Raw genomic sequence first — 21,302 nt, 5'->3', positions numbered from 1 at the left:
GGTGCTAACATCATGCTTCCCCTTAACATAATGTTTGCTTTAGGTAGACACTTTGTTGCATTACTTATAGTCTGGAAAATGTTAAAATTATTCTAGTAGGAACTCAGCTGTCTGTGCCTGGGGAGACCCATCAGGCTACTGGAGTGCTTGGGGACTTGCCTGCAAAACACACGGCATGGGCTGGGCAGAAGAGTCAGGGAAGAACTAAGATCAATGACATCAGACAATGGCAGCTACTCCAAAAGCAAAGCAGTATTCAAGAAACTCAGTCTGAAGGTCTTTGAGTTAACTGTTAATATCCTATAACCAATAACATCAATTAGTGACACCACCCTGCAGACAAATCAACTTCCTCCTTGTCAGCTGCAGCCATTTCAGATCTCGCGTTTCCACCTCCCAATCCAAACTGCTACCAAAGTGCAGCTGCAAAAGTCATCTCTCCTCCCTCTCAAGGTCCATCTTCTCCTGGATTCTGTTGGGCCCCTGCCAAGTCATATTCAAGTTGCTTGTCTTCACCTACAAGATCTTGCACAGCAATAAATAATATAAAAATGACCACAGTGTGCTGAGGAATTACTGAGTCCTTTCTAAAAACAAATGGAGGAATAAGGCCTTGGATTACACCCCTCTCCATCAATTACAGCCCAGTCACATTCACACCCTACGTCCTCCTCCTCTGCACACTCCCTTGCCCACGCTGTCACTCCAAATGAGAAGTGCAGCTGCCCCTGCTCCAGCATCCCACAGAAAGAGGCAGATCAGAGAGAGAAGCCCAGAGTGTCCCAGGGCAGAAAGGGAACACGTGCAGAACAGCAGAGCCCCACACAGAGAGGTTTCAGCAAACTGTGCCCCAGCTGCAGCCCCCCACCATGGGCTGTCCCCTGAGCTGCAGGACAGGGCACACAGCTCTGTGCCCCTGGGCTGCCCTGCCCTGCAGAACACACAGGGTTTGACCCTACTTTGGGACACACAAAGGCAGCCCAAAGGCAGAAAGACTGGCAAGCACCCTGTGGGACTGGTGCAGCCACAGGGCTGCAAACAGAGCCTGTCTCCAGCTCATTTTCAGACCTTTCACCATGCCCAGGGCTGCAGGTGGCTCTGTCCTGATCCCTGCCTGCAACTTTGTTGGGCCTGTCCAGCAACACATTCAATTACAGCTTGGAGATTAGATGACCAAAGATTAACTGAACACCAAATAGAAAAAAACCCAGGCTTTCTTAGACATAAATCTTGCAAATATGGTTCCATAGAGCACAAGTCCAGATTCCTGAATATTTTATTATTCTGTAAAATCTTCACTGTAAAAGACTGCATATACTTGAAATTTGCAAAGGTAGCAGCTTAAGTTATTTCTAGTCAGCTCATAAAAATCTGTCTTTAGCACTTTTTTCCTAAGAAGAAAGAAAGAAACCCAGACATACTCTAAGCTTAGTGAAAAGATAAGACCCTGGATATAATACCAATATGACTTCACCTTTTATTTTTTAAGGGTTCGAAACAATACTGGATGAAAGTTTATATGTAAGCATGAGGGATCTGCCAAAAAGAAAGTGAAAACCCAGCAAATTATATTTCAGACACCTTAACATATTATGCACCATACATGCTGTCAGCCTCACTGTCCTTCCCTTTGCTGTAGGCCGAATGCTTGAATACCAATCTTATTAAACTACAACTCTGAATTTATCCACTATATATAACATTCCAGATGTCGTACCAGCTGGGAACAGGCCCTTAGGCCATCTTTGGTTGATCTCTTAGTCGCTTTCCAGCTTTTGCCAGGCATTCATCCAAAAATATGAAGGAAAGTGCTAAAAACAGATGTCAGAGTTAATGTTTTTTCTTTTTTTTTTCCTTCACGGTAGGAAATACAGAAAACTTGCACCCTACACCTATTCTATGAAATATGAATGGTGTCAAAGAACCACAAGTTAATTTTAAATTAAATCACAACGTAGAAGAGTTAATTTTTAACACTATTTTTCTGACAACAGGCCAGCCAGCCTCCATCAGTCTGTTCTTTGAAAATATTATGTGGTCATTTGGATTTTTTCATTAAGTTGGAAAATCTTCTGATGTCGTCAATCTGCAAAAATGGGTTTGAGACCCTCATTTAAGGAAAATAATGGTTAAAATGTAAACTAGATTGATTGCAATTAATGGTAAGCTTTGTGACAAGGCTGGAGTAATGGGAGTTATTAAATCAGTACACATCTGAGCTATGAAAGGGGAAGACCTGTTGGCCCCATCATATTACAACAAATTATTTCAACTTCCACTCACTGCAATAAGAGCAGGAGATGTTCAGATCTTCCCAAGAGATGCTGTCTCTCTTTGGGGTCCTCACAGGAGTTTAAGCACGGAGTTTCAAAGATCAGGGCTGGGAAGGAGGTCGTGGTCCTGCTGACACTTTGGAACGTGTGCCCCTTCACTCACGGGGCAGCTCTGACGTACCTGGGAGTCCTCACAAGAATTATGCACGTGCAGAAGTGCCTGGGCTGTAGACTCCAAGGTCTGTGCAAGAGGTAATCTGTTTTATCTGCTCTAGACAGGGCTCCAAATCTTCTCTCCACACACACCAGAATATTAACAAACATATGCAGAACCAATTGTCAAAGCCCTCGTGGTGCTGCCCACAGAGCCTCCCCTCAGCATGCAAGACCTTGGTCTCTGGCACAGCAAAGTACAGGAGATCATTTCCATTATAACCACACCTTACAAGGATGATCTTCTCTTTTGTCCCTAAAGACATCCCTTTTAAAATTAATTTTGGGGCAATGGTCTTCATTTAAAGTCACTTAAGTGTATTGAAAAAGGACTTTTCTTAAGAAATATTTTCACCCTCCTTTTCTTGCCTTGCATTCATTAGAATGCAGAGCTGAAAGTATGAGAAAAACAGACTATCCTATAGCCTCAATATTGAAGAAGCAGGAGAAGAATGAACATTAACTGGCAAGTTCACTGTAAAGTATAAAAATACTTGCAAAAAAAAAAAAAGACAAAAAAAAAAGACAAAAGCTTTTTCAAATGGAATAAAAAGGGCAGGACAAGTTTAAAACTTAGCCCTAGTATTTTAATAGTAGACTTAGGATATAATTCTGATTCATACACTAGAATGCAATATTGCCCTGAATAGTCACTGGAGCCAGTGCTCAAAGGTGGTAAAATTTCATGGTTTATAGTCTGATATTTGAACATATTTTATGTCATCTATTAATAATATCAAAAAACATTCAAGTCAATGCACTACATTTCTTTTAAGTAAAGGTGATGCATTCCAAGTCTTTTTTTAATAAACAGTAAAAAAAGGTATTTTGCCATATGTTGTGTTGATGTTATAAGACATTATGTGAGCTGCCTGAAAAACCACAGCTTGTTTCTTCAGAATTATACCTAACACAACCATATTACTTAGACAAAGGAAGGTCACATATCAGCAAATATGTGTATTTTTAGCAAAGATTTTGCATGAGAATGGCATAGTAAATTACATTTTGTCAGCATTTTTTAGAGTGATTTGAATACAATATAATTACTGAAACAGATCAAATGTTTTGAACACAGGATTCATTTCAGCATTCATGGTGTCTAAATAGGTTTGCTTGTATAAATCACAGCAAATTCTGTGATCCTCACGAAATCCAGAAGCTAGAGAAAAAAAAAGTTCACTGTACAAATCTTCACACATTATTTGGACACCAGATTTGACAGAAACAAACAAACAAACACCAGTGAACTTGTCTGTTTGCAGAGAACTGAAGTTGCAATGCTGCTGGTGCTTTGCAGCCCCTACCCCATTTTTCAGTAGTTCCCTGATCAAACAGTCTATAGTCCTCCCTTTGGGGTGCCTGAATGCAATCTGCCTGAAATCAATGGCAAATCTCTTTTTACAGTAAAAAAATGAAGGGCTGATCCAAAGTCTATTGGAATTACTATGATTTTTGGACTAAAGCCTAAATAATCAGGTAAAGGAGAACATATCTTGTATTTACAATTGCAACCATCTCCCAAGGGCTATTTAAAAAATTACAAAAACATCCCACATCATACAGCAGCCTATTACTACTAATTTTTCTCACCCATGTGCAAATACCCTAGTCTGCTTCATGAACCTATAAATCAGTTAAAGGGTTTGGTGCCATTTTAAAAGTTCTTTTTCTCTTATGCAAAGTAAAAATGTTAAATTAATAAAGGCATATACCATCAAAGCACAAAAATATCTTATAGCATTGTAACACAAACAAACAAAGAAATTTACTACCAATGAGATAATTTTATAAAGCTAGATTACATAGGCTCTACTGGAAAGAGGTCAGGTTTTACAGTCTTAAGAGTGTTAAAAAAAGTCCAGATTGTTTCCAGTTCTCAGAGGTCTGACTGCCTTTCCTTCCAGACCAAGAATCAGCATAACAGCTGAATTATCAAAAAACTAAATACCATCTACTCTTTCCTTGTTTAAGACCAGAGAAAAAAAAGAGTTTCAAAATGTTTGCGCTATATAAGCAAAGTGATTAATGCACCATCAGGCTTTATCAGCCTAAAACATCCTCTCACCATGTATATCTGAAGAATGACTTTCCAGCTCCAAGCACTGCATTTCCCACAGTACTTTAAATATATCTTTTTGATTTAGAAGCACTTCTCTACTGTATCTCAATGAACTCTTATTGATAGATGATAGCAGCACTACTGTGTAAGCATGGGATTATTTCTGTTACCTCCAGACCTTTCAGTCTTAATTTAGAAGGCTGAACCTAAGCCTTTATCAATGTCAAAATTCTTGGATAAGAACATGTACCAACTTCTAGAGGTTCACTAGGGGCATGAGGAGGTCAGTGGGAAATTCACATTGCATTGTATCAATCTCTCATGATTTAATCACTGGGCTCTTCTAAAGAATGTCAAATAAGCACCTATCTGTATAATGTTAATTCATCAGGTGTCCTGTTACTAGCCCAGCGTAGCAGAATTGAGTTAAAGACTTTACAGTAGAATGCTTGCCCAAGTACACATCCTTCTGTCTGTTCCTTGGGGAATTAAAGGTAAAAAAAAATATTAATAATTTAAAAAATACTTTTAATCTATTGCTAGAAATTGAAAACATATTTGAAAAAACTTAGAATTATAAACATTACAACATGAAACACTGAATGTGAATTTTAAAATTTCAGTCTTTTATGAAAACTGTTCATGGTAGAGATGCTAGAAAAGCAAGGTACTTAGTATTAAAGTGGGTTTTCCTATGTAGGTCAACCTCAAACTTAATAAACATCAATTTGTGACCCCAAAAGTATGTCTAAGAAAAAAAGAAGAAAATCAGAAAACCCCTGCGTAGCCTTTTATCTTCCACCAGAGCAGCCGCAATATCTGTCCAGCACCCAGGGGAGCAAAAATAAGAGAAACAACTAAAAGTTTTGGTCCATTCTCCTTTCTTCCTTGAAGAATCTTTCTGGGGGGTGACCTGGCAAATGAGGGGTCACTTCTGCTACCTGGGAATGCTCTGCCAGCTGCTGAGGTCAGTATCATCACAGCCACAGGAGGACTACAGACCCAGGCCAGTGAGTTTCACCACAGAATTTGCTGGAATAGGATTACAGCCTCTTGGAATGTATTTGGTCCAAATTGAAATGATATAAAATGTGTTTTCTGCAGAAACTGTACTATTACAGATTCCCTGTGAAGGCTGTTTTACTGCACAAGGTGAAGACCTACTGGCTTCTGTGAGTATGATTTACACACAGAGACCTCTGGCAGGGCTGGGACTGAGGCTGTAAGAGAAAACAGGGAAGTCTGTAATTCTCAGTGCACAAAGAAACATGGACTGCAAACAGCAGTTCCACGATTTTCTCTGAACAACAAAACCCTGAACTAAAAATGGTAGTTGGTGCTTTTAAGAAGTGCCAGTTCCCCATTCAGTTTGCCAATAAACAAAAGTATTTAAAAACACTTTTCAGTTCACTAAGCAACCTATCACACACAAGTAATGATATAATTACTCGTGCATATGCTGCTCACACACTTCCAGCCAGCAATTAGCCTAAACAAAAGTATTGTTTGAATAGGATCATGCCTGACTCTAAGTACCAGTCTCTCTAAGAGTAGTTTTGCCTGAAATTGTAAGTGGTTTTCATTTTCTCTTAATCCTTGCCTCCTTTCCCTCCTTTCCACTCCAAATCAGAAACACATTTCACTTGATTATGAAGCTAACTTCCATACCCAAAAAAAAACCAACCAAAAAACATACCCTTAAAAACAGAGACCAAAATTAAACCTGTGAACAAAAAAGTAATGGCATATATTAAAAAAGGAATATAATTAAAATATTAGGGAACACCTAACATCACCTTGAGTTAAATTTTCAGAGAAACATCACCAAATGATGACTTTTATCTTCACACAGCCTTACAAACACATGGCTGCAAACTCCTTAAATGTGATTATAAACTTGTTACAGACATCTGTAGGATTAGTATGGAGTACCACAACCCTGACCTAGTAATTTGTTACTCACACAAGACATCCTAGCTAAGGAAATGGAAAGACTTGCAGGACTCAAGTCAGTGAAACTCTAATATCAGTAGACAGAGTGAGTGAGGACTGCAAGGCCAGTCCTCTACATGGCAGAAAATGAGTATTTCTAACACAGTGCTGAAATTCCCACAGCCACATATTAGTGGTTGCAATTCTGGTGCTCAGATAAAATTAAGTTTATCAGTTCATTCTCCAAATACACAAATGAAACCACCAAGTGTTCCACAGTGGAATGTTTTCATTATAGAAGAATTCCTGAAATAGTTTGTGGCCACTTGAAAACAGTTTGTTTATTCAAAAAATATCCCTAAATGAAGAGCTAGACATTGAGATTGAAGACGTTAAGTCTTTTTAATAGTTCTGAATGTTTTTTTAGGGTATCAACAAAAATGGCTTGTCAGAGAAAAACAATGGTTTCAGGCTCCTTCTCAAATCCAGAGTACTGAATCTTTATGTGCATGGGTAGCAAGTGAGTCTCTAACTACAAATCTTCCTCCCTTCCCGGGATTAGAGCTTGTCTTCACTGATGTGTTAATTTGCAGTAATGTCCCTTGCATGACTCATCCCCAAGCCTGAAAACAGCTCCATTTCTCTGGTGACTTAGAGGCAAACTGCTCGGCAAAGGAATAAAGAGGCTCAGCCCGGGAGCAGCAGCCAGCAAGCTGCTGACACTCACAGCCAGGCTGGGGCTGGGGTGCCCTTCCAGAGGCAGAGCAGGAAGGATGGCAAGCAGCAGCAGGTGGAACAGGGAAAGAGGTGAAATAAATTGTGGAAAAAGAGCTGTCAGTCCAGGGGGACCCATAAAACAACTTCTGTCCACACAAGAGGTTCCTTGGTGTAATATGAAAGACTTACAGAGCAGACACAAACAGGTATTGCTGCTGGACTGCAAATAAAAAGGTGGAGTAAGAAGTTCCATCAGTTTACTTCAATATTAAATTTTGAAGTAATTCAGATCCTGGGTTCCACTGCATTTTTTCAAATTAGTACTTGAAATGTCATGATCCTTTTCCCCGTGAAAAAGCAGAAGCCAAGACAGATTACTTCTATTTGTGGAAGACAGGGCTTTAATGAGAATATTTTCCTGATTTTGGCATTCACTTTGTAACAAGGCACTTTTCTAGCAAACCCAAAGAAAGACTAGTTATTAAATCAACTGCAGCAGCTGCAGCCTGGGTATTACAACTTGCACATTTAGTTGAAAACAGACTGACCAGTTTCTACCTTACTATAGATACACACTAATATAGCTATACACAAGCCTGGTAGTGCAGATTTTCATTAATATTTGTTTAGAAACATTACATTTCTCTGCCAAGATTAGACTACTGAGAGCCATATATCTAATTCCAGAATCAGGCTATCCTTGTTGTGAGTTTAAACTGGTAAATATCATAAAATTTAGAAGACGCAAGGTCAACCGGAAAGCTAACTGGTCAAGCAAACATTTTCTCTCTTTAAAGATAAACTTATTTTCTTTTTTCCTTCCCTTTTTTTACCCACACCCCCAAGAGAACTCTCAGCTAGCCAGCCAATCAAAGGGGAAATGAACTTCAAACACATTCAGCCCAACCAAGTTTTCACTGCTGTCCTTCTTGGTGGTCCGTCATATGGAATGGTTTTAATACTTGGAAGCAATACCTTAAGTGTCAGAAAACAAGAACATTTTATTTCTGCAAGAAAGCTTTCCAGTACTACTAGTATTTTGGAAAAGAAAAAAATTCCTTGTAGTAGATTAAAAGGTGAAAAGCCAAAAGAAATCAGAAAGAATACTAGGAAACTGTTCCTTATGGCAAGGTTCAACATGTATCTCAAAGCTGGAGAAAGGGCTATTACGTGTATATTCATTTCATAATTTAATTTATTTTCAGACATTTATTCAGTTATTTAATTATTTCCATGAATGGTAAGGGGGGGCCATATTTTTTTTAATCTCAAATTTCTAACAGCAGTTGAAGTCTTTGGCTATGCATCAAAATCTATTTGGTACCAAGTACAGTTTAAATTGCATTGACTCAGTAGAATCTCAGAAATGAAGGATGCAATGCACTGTTACAAGACATCATGTGGTGAACAATACAGAAGCCTTTAGAAAATGTTCAATTTAAACATTGCTACATTTCTGTCCTTTGGGATCCCTCAAGTACTTGCTTTGAATCACTGTTTTTCTGTGAAGATATAGCAATAAATGTGTCAAAACTATGATGTCCCACTCTGCTCAGATGTCACCCCAGTGAATCAGTGTCAAATCAGATCTTTAAAGGTATTTTTTCTTATAGAAGTGGTAAAAAAGATATTCATTGAATTTTGAAAATATCTAGCCAAAGAATTTCATCTGCATGTAATTCTTAAATACACATAGAGCAACAAAATATGCAAAGAGGTTAGTGCAGTCCTGTACAAAAATGAGAGCACAGTCCTGCCAGATTAAACCAGAACAAAATGTACTATCTTGCATGTACAACATGAATCCATGTGTAACTCTGCTGGGCTAGAGCAGAGTACAGTGTGTTCCTGTTAATATTTACTCATCTTTCATTTCAAACTGTAAGCTTGTCATTTCAGATAGCAAATACTTTTGAATATTTAAGTAACAGCTAGTTCTATTTTACTGAGATTACTTACTAACAAAGGAATGAATGATTCTGATTAAACTGGCTCCCTGCTTGAAAAATATCACACACAACAGCCAAAGAAAACCCCTTTGAAACATTCCTGTGTTTGGAGGATGTAAGGAAACTAATCTTGGATCATGATGATGATGATGCTGCTATATAAAAATATTATCCATCTTTCACTGGAAATTTTATTGACCTGGAGAAAGGAGCAGTACAAGGGGAAAAGGGCACATTTGGGGAGATAGGGATAGATGGCTTTCCTGCAAGTATCTCAAGGGTGGTTAGCCAAAAGAACAGAGGGTGTGCACCACCCTCTTCTCCACCTCCATACTACAGTCTCCCCTTTTATCCATTCTGTTCCCTTCCATGGACACAGGAGGAGGGATCACCCCCACAGCAGACCAGATCAGACTGATCTCGTGTTTTACTGGAGTCAAGTGCACAAGGTTATTTCAATTTTCCAATTTTCAGGTGTAACTTGGGATGTAAAGGAATATCAGGACTCTGTAGAGGTGCCCACAGGACAATTCTGGACATCAGAGAAAAAGAAGGAATGTATTTCCCAAAGGCCAGCAGCCCTTCACAGTAGGACAAGATAGAAAATGAATTACTAAAACTAAATTAAGGAATTAAGGTGTGTGAGAAGATGCTGCTCTATTCTTTATTTATATGGTAACCTTCCAGTATTGATTCAATTTTTGTGTTGGATAGATTAAAATGGGCTTTCAATGTATATATATATATATTTCTCTCTTTTTATTCACCTGTGTCTTCTTATCACATTTATCATGTATCAAACATATCCATTCCAGCTTATAAAAAATCAAGAGATTACCCAATGAAGGATTTTCACTATCTGGTTTTAAGGCTTCAATCCATTCATACTAGTAAGTGTCATAAGAAAGAGTTGAATGAAGCACAGAAAACAAAAAGATCTCATTTTCTTACCCAGTTTGACCATGATACAATTGAGTTTTGTATTAACATTTCAGCAAAAGTATAATTATAATTGTGTATTATTAAAAACCTATGATTAATTTCCTATAAAATTAGGGAAAATCTTTTTATTCACCAAAGAAATCCTGGTTTACTTGCAGGAAGTAACAGATCAGTAACAGATCAGTTCCCATCTGCATTCAATGTATTTATAACTTTTAATAAATAATGCTTAGGGACTGAATTTTCTTTCAAAGAAACTTTTGCTACTACAGTTGCTTTTACTTTTAACATTTTGATGTTTCAGCACCACTTTCAGTTCCAGGAATTCAAACTAAATTTCATACTGCTAAGTGTCTGGGAAGAGCAGGCTTCAAAACTAAATCACATTTATGAAAGAACAGAAGCTGGCCATATCCTAGATCCAATTCAGATCTCAATGGAATTAATGGAAAACTTTCCAGCAAAAGGAATTTTTTCCATCAAATGGAACTGGGCTTTGAACTGGCTTCTGTATAGAGCTATGCTGGTATTTGAGGCTTTTTCAAGGGGATTCATTTTGTTTGTTTTTTAATCAGCTATATTATTCACATAGTACAAACAGTCTAGTCAAAGACTCAGACTAAGCCTCTGTTATATTTGATTTATCATATTCTCAAAAACGTGCTCCATTAAATGGAAACTATTCTGATCAAAGTGTATAACCTTTATAGTGTTTTTCAACTACTGTCATTAAATGCAGCCTGAGTTGCAGCTGCATTTTACTGTCCTATAAGTTATTGCTTTGCCAGGTGTTCAGTCCAAGGAAGGTCTTATCCAAGAACCTTTTCTGTTGATAATCAAGACCCTCTAGGGAAGCAAAAGTATGAATTATTGTAAACATTTAAACTAAATTCAAATAGTTCACAGTGGCTCAGCATGCTTTCTATTGTAGCTTTTCTGTTTCCTTTTGTCTATCTAAAAACACTGTCAGTTTAAAGCTTAAATAAACTCACCTCAGTTCTCTCTTTTAGGATAGTGATGAGCAAACAGTTTTCTTCAAGTAGCTCCTGCAAGGAGCTCATCTTTCAAAATAAATCTGCCCATCACTGTCAGAACCACACCTTGGGATGCAGGGCAAGTCTGGCTCTTCTCTCACTTCTACAGGGAGTGTTTCCTAATAAACTCCCTCCTCTTTCATTAAGAAATGTACTGTAAGTGTCTATGAATGTAATTCAGGCAGTTTTGATGTGAAATTCAACTGACTCCTGGAACACATTGTGTTATGAGTAAATTTCCACAGCACGCCACACATTTCCTAGATTTACTTCAGATCTTTTGCCAAGATTAACAGCATTTCTTTCATGTTGCTTTCTTTACATTTATATCTATATTCCATGTTTAACATAATGTTTCTATGGGTCTGGAGAAAGCATTAAAAATTTTTAACTTAAAAAAAAATTGTTTTTTTCTAAACACTGTTCCATCCCTTATTCCCATTTGTTTCTTTATAATTCACCCAACCTTCCCTTACAAAAACTTCATGAACTAATACAATATTCTGACTTTTGACAAGCTGGAAAATGCAAAATCTGCCTAATGCTGATTTTTTTCCATTAAATAAAACAAATTGAGTCAAACAATTCACAGAAAGAGCAATCACTTCTAATTCTACATATTCTGCAGATGTAACTACAAATATCTATCAACACATCACTAAAATATTGCTGCTTTTATCTCCATTACACCCTATTAATATTTCCCAAAAGTGGTTTCACTTATTTATGAACCTAAGTGCCTTAATTTGGATTTTGTATAGTGTGCTATCATTCAACTTGCTATAAATTTGATGCGCCTTCAAAAGATAAGACATGCTCTCCATCTTAATCTGATCCACATCAATCTTTATGTCAGAGTTACATCAATCAATCAATCAATCCCTGTAATTTTCACACATGGCACACTGACCTGGTCATCATAGCGGTAAGTGAGGAACTGTTCCCCCGTGGTATCCTCAAGAAAACTCCCCTGTGGAGAAAGTGCAAACTCGGGCAAGAAGTATGCACCTTGTGACTGCTCTGCTCTTGTCTGTAAGAAATTCAGAAAGGTCACGTTACACCTACTACAAACACAAGTAATCTTTTAAAAAAACTATGCATATAATGACAAAATCTAGACATGAACTTCTGGAGGGAAAAAAAAAGTGTTGTGTTTTAAGGCATGGTATTTCTGAGTGGATATTTTGCTGTGACGACATGCTAAATACCTACAGAGGTTCAAAGCAAAACACGATGCCTCAATTGCAGAATAATCTACTAAACCAAAGGAGCTATCTCTGGTTTATCTAACATCACTGCTCAAAGACATTCAAAAAGCAATGGTACACTTTCTTTTTCCTCATACACTTCACTAGAGAAACAGCTGCTGCAGGTAACAAGCTTTTGGTTAAATGCATCATATTTATTTTTACAGGAAGAAACAAAGACAGAATTATAGATTAACTCAGCTTAGAAAATATCTTGAGGGCTCCTCTAGTCTAAAAGGAAGCCATGACATTAAGAGTTACTTTCCTATCTTGCAGGAAGATATTACTGCAAAGAAGAAATAGGAATGACTGGAGTGAACACAGGCAGTGCTCCATATTAGTTCAGGATGCTATTCACAACTGAGGAAGAGCATTTGAGAACAGGCTGGGAAAGAAAAAAGGGCTCATTTCAAGCTACAGAGGAGTTAATTCTGTCAGAATCATAGCTGGTACCTCCAGCTGGGCTGTCTGACACCTGGGCCCTGATTAGAGAAACAGCTTTAGCTTGGAGGATCTGTGCTGGGTCAGCCATCTCCACACACCTGAAAAGTGCTCAACACACCCAGCCCGTGCTGGGCCAGCACCACCTCCTGCACTGGAGGCCTCAAGCAACCCGGAGATGCAGCAAATGTTCTGCACAGACTCTTCTGCCCTTAATCCTCGTGCATTTAACACTGCCCTGAGAAGCCAACTGGTTTGCATATTAGAGAAAATAAGCAATCATCTTTTGAATGCAGAATATTGAGTCCAGCTGTGTAGTGAGGGCAGGGCAAGGAGATGAGCATTCCCTTCCAAAAGGTTGAAACCTTTCAGGGAAGAAAAAAGGGCCTGAAATGTTGGACATTTACCAATGAATAAAGTTAATAAATAGGGGTGTAATTAAACTGTGTATTTTGACATTTACACAGCAATTTCACATGAAAGCTGGCAGTTGCCATCATCCAGTTTCTAGACTCTTGGCTAGAACTGTACCAAGTATAGGTGCCAGCTAACGAGAGATTTCTAAAGCAATCAACATAATTTAAAGCAGTTTGTGGTGGAAAAGGAAGGTAAGACCTACTGCACTTTCTCCCTTACAGTAAGTTCACCTTCTGAAGCTCACAAGTTATCTCATAAAAAGCAGATGGCATGTCATTTGCAGGATGGTCTGGAGAAGCTTACAGGGCTTTTGCTTACTCTGTTGAGAGCTGTCAGCATCTCAGACTGCAAACCCCATCAGTCATGACAGCATCAGATTAACATACTTGGTTTAAATCAAGCTTTCTTCATATAAACGAGAAATAGCTTGCAAAGGACATGTCTAGACTAGGGTAAAGGTCATATTTCAGCATGCAAGACTGAACAAGATTGTAAAGAGGATTTTTTCATCAGGCCTACATAAGAGTAATTCGTATTCACATCACATTATCCTTACATTTCTATAAAGCTTATTGCAGCAGAGATGTCCCTTCTACACTTTAGCCAACAGCCCTTATTTATGCATAATTAAGTAATACAATATGGAGAACAAATCTACATTTGGTAACAACAGTTTCCCCATCAGGCCACCAAAAGAGGCCTGCAGTGCTGCTTCCTGCTGATCCCGAGCTGGCTGCAGCTGATGCAAGCCTTGACATGTGAAGCACAGCCCAGACATGAGAGGGGCTGACATAATCTGGCATCCTTCCCCGCTGCTTTCACTGGGCTATCGATGGACCCGGTGCGAGGGACTATGGCAGTGATGTAATCCTGTGATTTCAGCACAGGGCTAATGGATGAGAGATACGCATTCTAAACCTCAAGTGGCCTGGGTTAAAGCACTTATCTATTTCTACCTCGGTTTTTCCAGGTGTAAAACCATTTCAACATCTACCGACCTATCTTAATGGTGCATTTTTTAGTTTATATTTGTAGAATACTTTGGAAAAGAATCCTGTTAAGTGCTAGTGATTAATAACAAGATTTTTGAAAGGTTTTCCTAATTTACAGGCAGAAGAGAATCAAAATTACCCCACCATACTTCTTAGCTAATTGTATATATCACACTGTTGCCTAATCTCTCATAAACAAATTTGTCAGTAGGATACATAGCTATAAACTTGTTTGCATTTCTCATCTTTGTAATTTAAACATTGAAAATACAAAGTCTTTGGACATTAATCAGTATTATACTTTGAATATAAAACACGTCAATAAAATAATTTTGAAGTTGAAATAGCAGTTTGAATAACAAGAAAAACTAGAGGTTTCTAACACCTTTCTAATTCCATTCTCTTGTGAAAAGCTCATGAGCAGCTAGGCACTTGAGGAGCAGAGGAATGCTTGCTAGATTCAGGCAAGCAAAATCTGGCTTCCTAGCATGGAAAAATTCAGTGTAAAACGTGGATATTTTATAAGGTTACACAGGAGGTTACAATGGAAACTGATTGTCAGCTGCAGCAATAGGTACCGCTACCTGTCTGGTATAAGGCAAGTAAGAAAGAATACAGCCAAGAAATTAAATAAAAACCAAACCAAAAAAAAAAAAAAAAAAAAAAACAAACAAACAAACAAAAAAAAAAACCAAAAACAAAAACCAAAAAAAAAAAAAACCAAAAAACAAAAAAACAAACACTAAACACTAAAAGCACACTGTCAGCTGTCATGGCAAACTGATATAGAAACCAATGTCTTGCATCTGATAAACAACCCAAATTGAAAAGTTAATTTTTAAAAAGCCAAATCTTCAAGTGTTCAAAGAACTCTTTTGTATCCAGTCACCAAAGCAGCAGAAAAACATTTTTACCACCTATATGCAGGCACCTCCAAATAAGCTGCATGTTCCCAATGTAATTTCATTCATACATTGTACTGAACACAAAATAGAATGTTTCCACTTAGTCCATTTTATACCCCACTGAGGAATCCACCAACGTTCCTTATGAGGCTTTTATATTTCTATGGGCACTTTGGCTTAAACATAATTCAAATTTCAACAGTCTGTGGGTTTATAGTATATTTAAGATCATCTCTGAATGACTTAGCTAATCTGATATAAATTCATGTTTTAAAGTAAAGACTATAAGTGCAAGTTTCAGAAAACAATTACATTTCATGCTAGTGTTTTAGGTCTGTTTAATGGCCAGTTTAATCTCAATAGCTACAAATTAAATGTGTCAAGTTACAAGTACACTTAAGATTTAAAGCAGGCATTTTAAACCAGCTTTTATGATCTTAAGCGTATGAAGACAGTAGAAGGTGATAACATAGCCAAAGCATATATAATGCTAATCACTACATAAAATTCACTGACATTAGTATATCATGTAGCAAGAAGGTCTGTGTTACCTACTGACAAAAAAATAAATTAAAAAATTTGAAACAGATCAGTGCTCGAAAATCTTCCTAGTCAATCAGGACATGTATTTATTAATCAGACACTGAAAAAATAAGGCCTTCCATGCTACATCTTTCCAGCTATGTGATCAAGGAGAACTATCCTGATCAGCAAAAGTGGGAAGTGTGACAGGCCCTGGGTTTATTCAAGCCTTTATTATGCTGAGGCACAGCTTTGATGTCAGGCTGTGACTGCTTCCTCACTCACCACTCCCCACCTGGGTGCTGAAAGACCAAATTACTCTTCCACTTTCAATTGCACAAGACACAAAGAACTGCCTGTATCCAAGCTCTGGTTTTTAGATCTCCTTCCACCAAGAGCTGCACGTTTTCTCTGCTGCTGCCCAGTTTCACTGCTCTGTAGAACACTGACTAGAAGCTGCTGGAGCTGAGGATTTGAGGATTTGATTTTATTTTATTATTGAGAGTCAGAGAAATGGTCACCGAGTGCTTCCCAGCCAATGCTGCCATTAGCAAGCAGCAAGGCTGGGAAGGACTGAGCTCCCACACACAGCTGAGCCTCTCCCAGGGACTGAGCAGGAGGTGCTGCTGGGGCACAACTTCTGGCTCCTTTAACCCAAAACAAATCCCTCTGGCACATTCTGAAACCACCACACAAAGCAAAGTACTTCAACTGCTCTTTATTTCACTAATACCCAGGATTCATTATCCATTGTTTGCTATTTTCATCCAGCTTACTTAAAATTATCAATTCACTAAACTGTGGACTTTTCCATTACTAAAAATTATAAATATTAATTTCATTCATTTCAAGTTAGAGAGTAACAATTCCATCCAAGGATTTAAACTGCTATTGTAATTTCAGATAAATGAAAAAATTTGGTTTAGTCTACAGTTCTTGTAGATAATTTGGTACTAAGGCCAAGACAAAGCTCAACCAAACTTCATAACAGCATGCTACTATTCTACTTAATCACAGCCACGAGGAGACTTGAAAGTAATTGTTCCATATTTACATGTAGACAGCAGCAGCTTTAGAAAGAGAGCTTTCTATTAAATCTGAGCTGTGAAGGTCAAGAAAATGAGATGGCAGAGGTGTAATACCTCAAAGAAATTACTTGAACATAATAAGAATTAAAACATTAATATTTTAGATACAGAAGAATTTTTAATTTTACACTTTCTTGGCACCAAGAACCACAAAAGTAAGAACTCTTCCTGTTATGTACACTTAATACATATAAACATTGCCTAGATTTAAATCAGTCATTCCCTAATTAGGCCTGTGTCCTTGCTAAAATTGGGAGCATAATGAGATCAAAGTGAAGTAATGGAAAGATTCAGAATTATCTATTTAAAATGCTGAAAATTACAAATTACAAAATCACCACGTTCTTCTTGAAACTGCCTCAATATCTTACTTTTTAAAAGAAACACAAACAAAATACAAAAGGTCCAATCAACACAAGCTTTACAGTTATGCAAAGTGCAGTACCCTGCCCAAAGTAAATTCTGTAAAGAAAGGAGAAATACAGTGAAGACAGTTTGCTTTCCATAGTTTTGCGGCTCTTTTATTAGTTCTTGTTGGAAGCGGAAAATGGGCAGCATTCATTTCCAAAATCATTGTTTTAGGGGGGAAAAAAAAAAAAGAGAAAAGTAAAATGAGAAAAACTATCTGCATTCTTAATGACTTGTAAATACATGTTTGTCAGATTAATATGCACAGCAAGCCCAATCATATACCAAAATGTGTGTATTCCCTTTTAATTCAAGTTAAATATGTGTCTCCTGAGCTGCTGCAGCATTTGATTTACGCCCCAGGGAAGTAATATACCAGCTAAGTAGCAGTTTAGTTTAATGGATTTTCAAGGACTCCAATACAAAAATGTTAGATAGAGCACAGCACCCCAGCTTCATCGCAACATGAAAAAGTCTATTTCCAGATAAACAATGTCACACTAACAGTTCAGAACTTCAGCTATCTCCAGAGCAAGAAATCCTGATGAATAAATATGTAGTAAGAGTAAGATTAGCTTTTGTCATGGCCAAGATCTACAGAAACAGCTTCCTAATGCTAGACACTCTGAAACATTTAAAGACCCTGCAAGGGAACTGAGTTTCCACAGAAGCTGCCAGCAGCTCAGCTTTTCTGCAGACCTGGCCAATTATTTAATTATTAATATTAAGCTAAGAGGCCAGCATTTCAAATCAGAATTAAAGTATAAATGTCATTTCTCCCAGAAAAATGAAAGAGGACTTGGCTGAACTGAAGTCAAGCACTTCTTCACAGAAGAATCCTGAAAGAAAATTTGGCTGTCAGATTTCATCAGGGAAGCCACAACTGGAAGAATGAGACAAATCTGAAACACTGAGTCAAAAGCTCTGCTCGGGACTGAACTAGAGCAGGGGAATCAAGGATTGTTCTTCCATGTTGCATGCTCTGTATTAGTTAAAAGCAGACTTAAGACATGCCTGATTTAAGCCCAGATCTAATTTTTTTTCCTCTCATCTCTCATTCTAGGCCTGCTTGAACATGAAGAAATAAAACAAGCTTGGAAAAATGTGCCTCCGAGTTGAAGATACATACAAAGATAAGCAAAAGACAATTCTTAAATATTTTGGGTAAGCCACCATTTTTCCAACACAGTAAAATACTGCCAGCAAGCAACTTAGAAACTGATAGTTCAGCTATTGTTTGAAGTGTCTGTCACTGAAAACTGAACTAAGCTGTAACTATAATCATACTCACAGCTGCAAGAAAGCAACTGCCTACATCATCTCTGCTGCTCAAACCATCCTGCGCCCATTCAAGCACTCGGAGCCATTCCAGTGACTGGAATGTGTTTAGGATCACGTCACCAGAGAGAAGTGCTCAGCCTAAACCTCTCTTCAGGCTCTCAGTTTGTACAACTTAAAGCCAACACTGAAACAGGAACAACAACGGAGAGCATTTAGTTTTTAAATTAAGATCCCATCTTTCAGTCTTTTTAAAAGGATATTTCTACCACCATTTTTCTTGATTAAATGTAAATACATTTTCTTTGGCATAGCTTGGGCTGCAGACTGAGATCAACACATTTTGAAATCTTTTTCTGCACCCTCTAAAATTTATACTAGTGATTAAGCTTTTGGATATTTATCAACAATTACTTATGTTTTCTCTTGTTATTGTCTGGCTAAAAGATTAAACATTTCACTGAAAGGCTGCAGCAGTATTTAGCCAAAACTTCATTTACTTTCAAAATCCAGCTTAAATATCGACTTTGCTTCATATTTCTGAAAGAAATATTTCTAAAAGAAATATGAACCCTGAAATTTCCTACTTCCAGTGAAGCTTCTTCCAAACCCTGTGTTAGGCAGACTCTGCCTGCTTTCCAAAGAATTGATCAGATGTGCCTAAAATTTTCTCTAAAATAGCAGCACCAGCAGACTGAAGCTGCTCCCAATGATATCAGTGACAAAGCTCCCAGGACCCTCTCAGAACCAGGGCCCAAATCCAGCTGCAGCAGGACAGCATCCCTTAGAACATAACACTGGTAGGTCTGTGAGCAGCACTGCTTGCTCAGTTCTCTCTAGTTTTGTACAAATAAGAGCCAAGGGGTGAAATTCAGCACCCAGAGATGATAACCCCAGAGCAGATCACTTCCAATTATTGTCAGAAAGTTACTGACTGTGGATCAGATCCTGCTTTCAAAATATGCAATACCCAATTATTTCCCCAAGTCTTTAGCTTAGCCTTGGGGAATGGGGAAGGGGCACAGCTATGTTTAGATCCAAGAGAAAAGCAATTTTATAGCATCTAGATAAAACAATCTGCACAGGTGGGTGAGGATTCTACCCACATGTTCCCCAAAGCTTGTGCTTTGGGGATATGGGAATGGTTGAGGGATGTTTTCAGCCTTTTTTAAGACTGAATCCCCTTTATCAACTCTCCTCTGTGATGAAACAGTGAAAGGAAGGAATATCTGGAAATGAGACAGAAAAGAGTATTTCACTTAAACCGCTTTAAAAAATCTTGCAAGACAGACATAAGTGACTGAAGTCTAAAAAGATAATTTTTATCACCTCTTTCACCATATGTTATATTATTGCAGACAAAAACTTCTTTTCAGTCTCTTATTTAGTAACCTAATAATTGCTGAAATTCGTGTCATAAAGAAAGTCCTTTCAATATTATTGAAGCATATTCTCATGAAACTCTACCGTTATTCACTGACAGTTTCTAAAGGTTCTCATGATCCCCACTGAAAAAAATACATTATAAAAGTACTATGAGCATTCTAAGCAATGAAGGTGGGATAATCTGTAATATTATTTTAAAGTTTTGTGTTGCAGTTTAACCCGACAGGCAGCTGAACACCACACAGACACTCACCCCTCACAGCAGGATGGGGGAAAAAATCAGTAAAAAGGCAAAACTCCTGGCCTGAGAGAAAGACAGTTTAATAGGGAAAAAATAAAACAATAATAATGATGATTTAAAAATGTACAAAACAAGGGATGCCCAGTGCAACTGCTCTGTATTTCCTGACTGATGCCCAGCCAGTCTCTGAGTACCAGCCACCCACCCCTGGCCCATTTTCCACAGTTTTATTGTTCAGTTTGTTCCCACCCAGCATGGGACATCCCAGGGGCCATGCTGTGGCTGTGCTCCCTCCCAATTTCTTGTGCAGCTTCCTGGCTGGCAGGACAGTGTAAGAAGATGAGAAGTCCTCAACTTAGTGAAAGCACTGCTCAGCAGCAACCAAAACACCATTATTCTCATCCTAAATCCATAATACAGCACTACACCAGCTACCAGGTGGAAAATTAACTCCATGCAGCCAAATCCAGGACATTTTGTTAGGGTCCTTTATCAGGAACACCATGTGTGAAGGATTATTTTGTTGTTAAACTGACAAGCTGCTGGCAACTGCACTCCTTTGCAGGGAACTGACAAACCTGCTTGTCTGTGATCCCAGTTACAGGTCCAGTTACAAACTGGAGGAGACTGGGAGAATAATCTTTGAGGAACTGCAGATTTCCTTACAAAAGGCAAGGAAGAAGAATAATTTAAGGCCATGTATGATTGCTGTCAGAAGCAGCTGGATTATAAAGCTCAACAAATCAACACATGCACTGAATGAAGATTCACATTGCTTAAGGAACAAAGGAAACAACAAAATGAAATGAGAAAGGATACAGGGTCATTCCTTTAGTGTGGAAGAAGCATCCACCATGAAGGGCCAAGACAACCTTTTCATTAACACAGACCTCAGGATTACTCAATTACACAAAATATTGATGAATAGAGGCCTCATAAGAAGAACAAGAAGCTGTAGAAGCCTAATCCTTTCCTAGTGAGATAAACAGCACCCAACTGGCTTGCAAGACCAACATCACCCTTTTCTAATAAATTATTTTCTCCTCATTTCTCCCAGTATCCAGACTGGATAACTACTTTAATAATGCTGAAGAAAGGTTACAAGAAAGGTATGAATTCTCCCAGGGAACCAAAAGTTGCAGTTTAACAAAAATCCTCCTAAAAACTAACAAAAAGCGAAAATTCTGGTGAAACTTCATGACACCATTTTTTTAACAATTCTGCACGGACCTTACGAAATGCCTCTTTGTTTTCA

The 21,302-nt window shown here is 38.0% G+C and overlaps 1 protein-coding gene across 8 annotated transcripts in view; it reads right to left on the bottom strand.

Moving 5' to 3' along the window:
* Nucleotides 1-21,302, bottom strand: part of ADAMTSL3 (ADAMTS like 3) — a 173,181-nt gene that overhangs the window by 126,394 nt on the left and 25,485 nt on the right. For 6 of the 8 annotated variants that reach the window (XM_064389066.1, XM_064389074.1, XM_064389068.1 and 3 more), the window contains exon 3: nucleotides 12,033-12,152. The exons of the other annotated variants lie outside the window; for them this stretch is intronic. In XM_064389066.1, coding sequence (XP_064245136.1) covers nucleotides 12,033-12,152 — 120 coding nt within the window. The remainder of the gene's footprint in view (nucleotides 1-12,032; nucleotides 12,153-21,302) is intronic. 8 annotated transcript variants of the gene reach the window in all.

This window comes from Passer domesticus, chromosome 14 (genome assembly GCF_036417665.1).
Source record: "Passer domesticus isolate bPasDom1 chromosome 14, bPasDom1.hap1, whole genome shotgun sequence".
Taxonomy (NCBI): domain Eukaryota; kingdom Metazoa; phylum Chordata; class Aves; order Passeriformes; family Passeridae; genus Passer; species Passer domesticus.
Note: the sequence above shows the minus strand (reverse complement) of the source record. Positions and strands in the feature narration are given on the sequence as shown.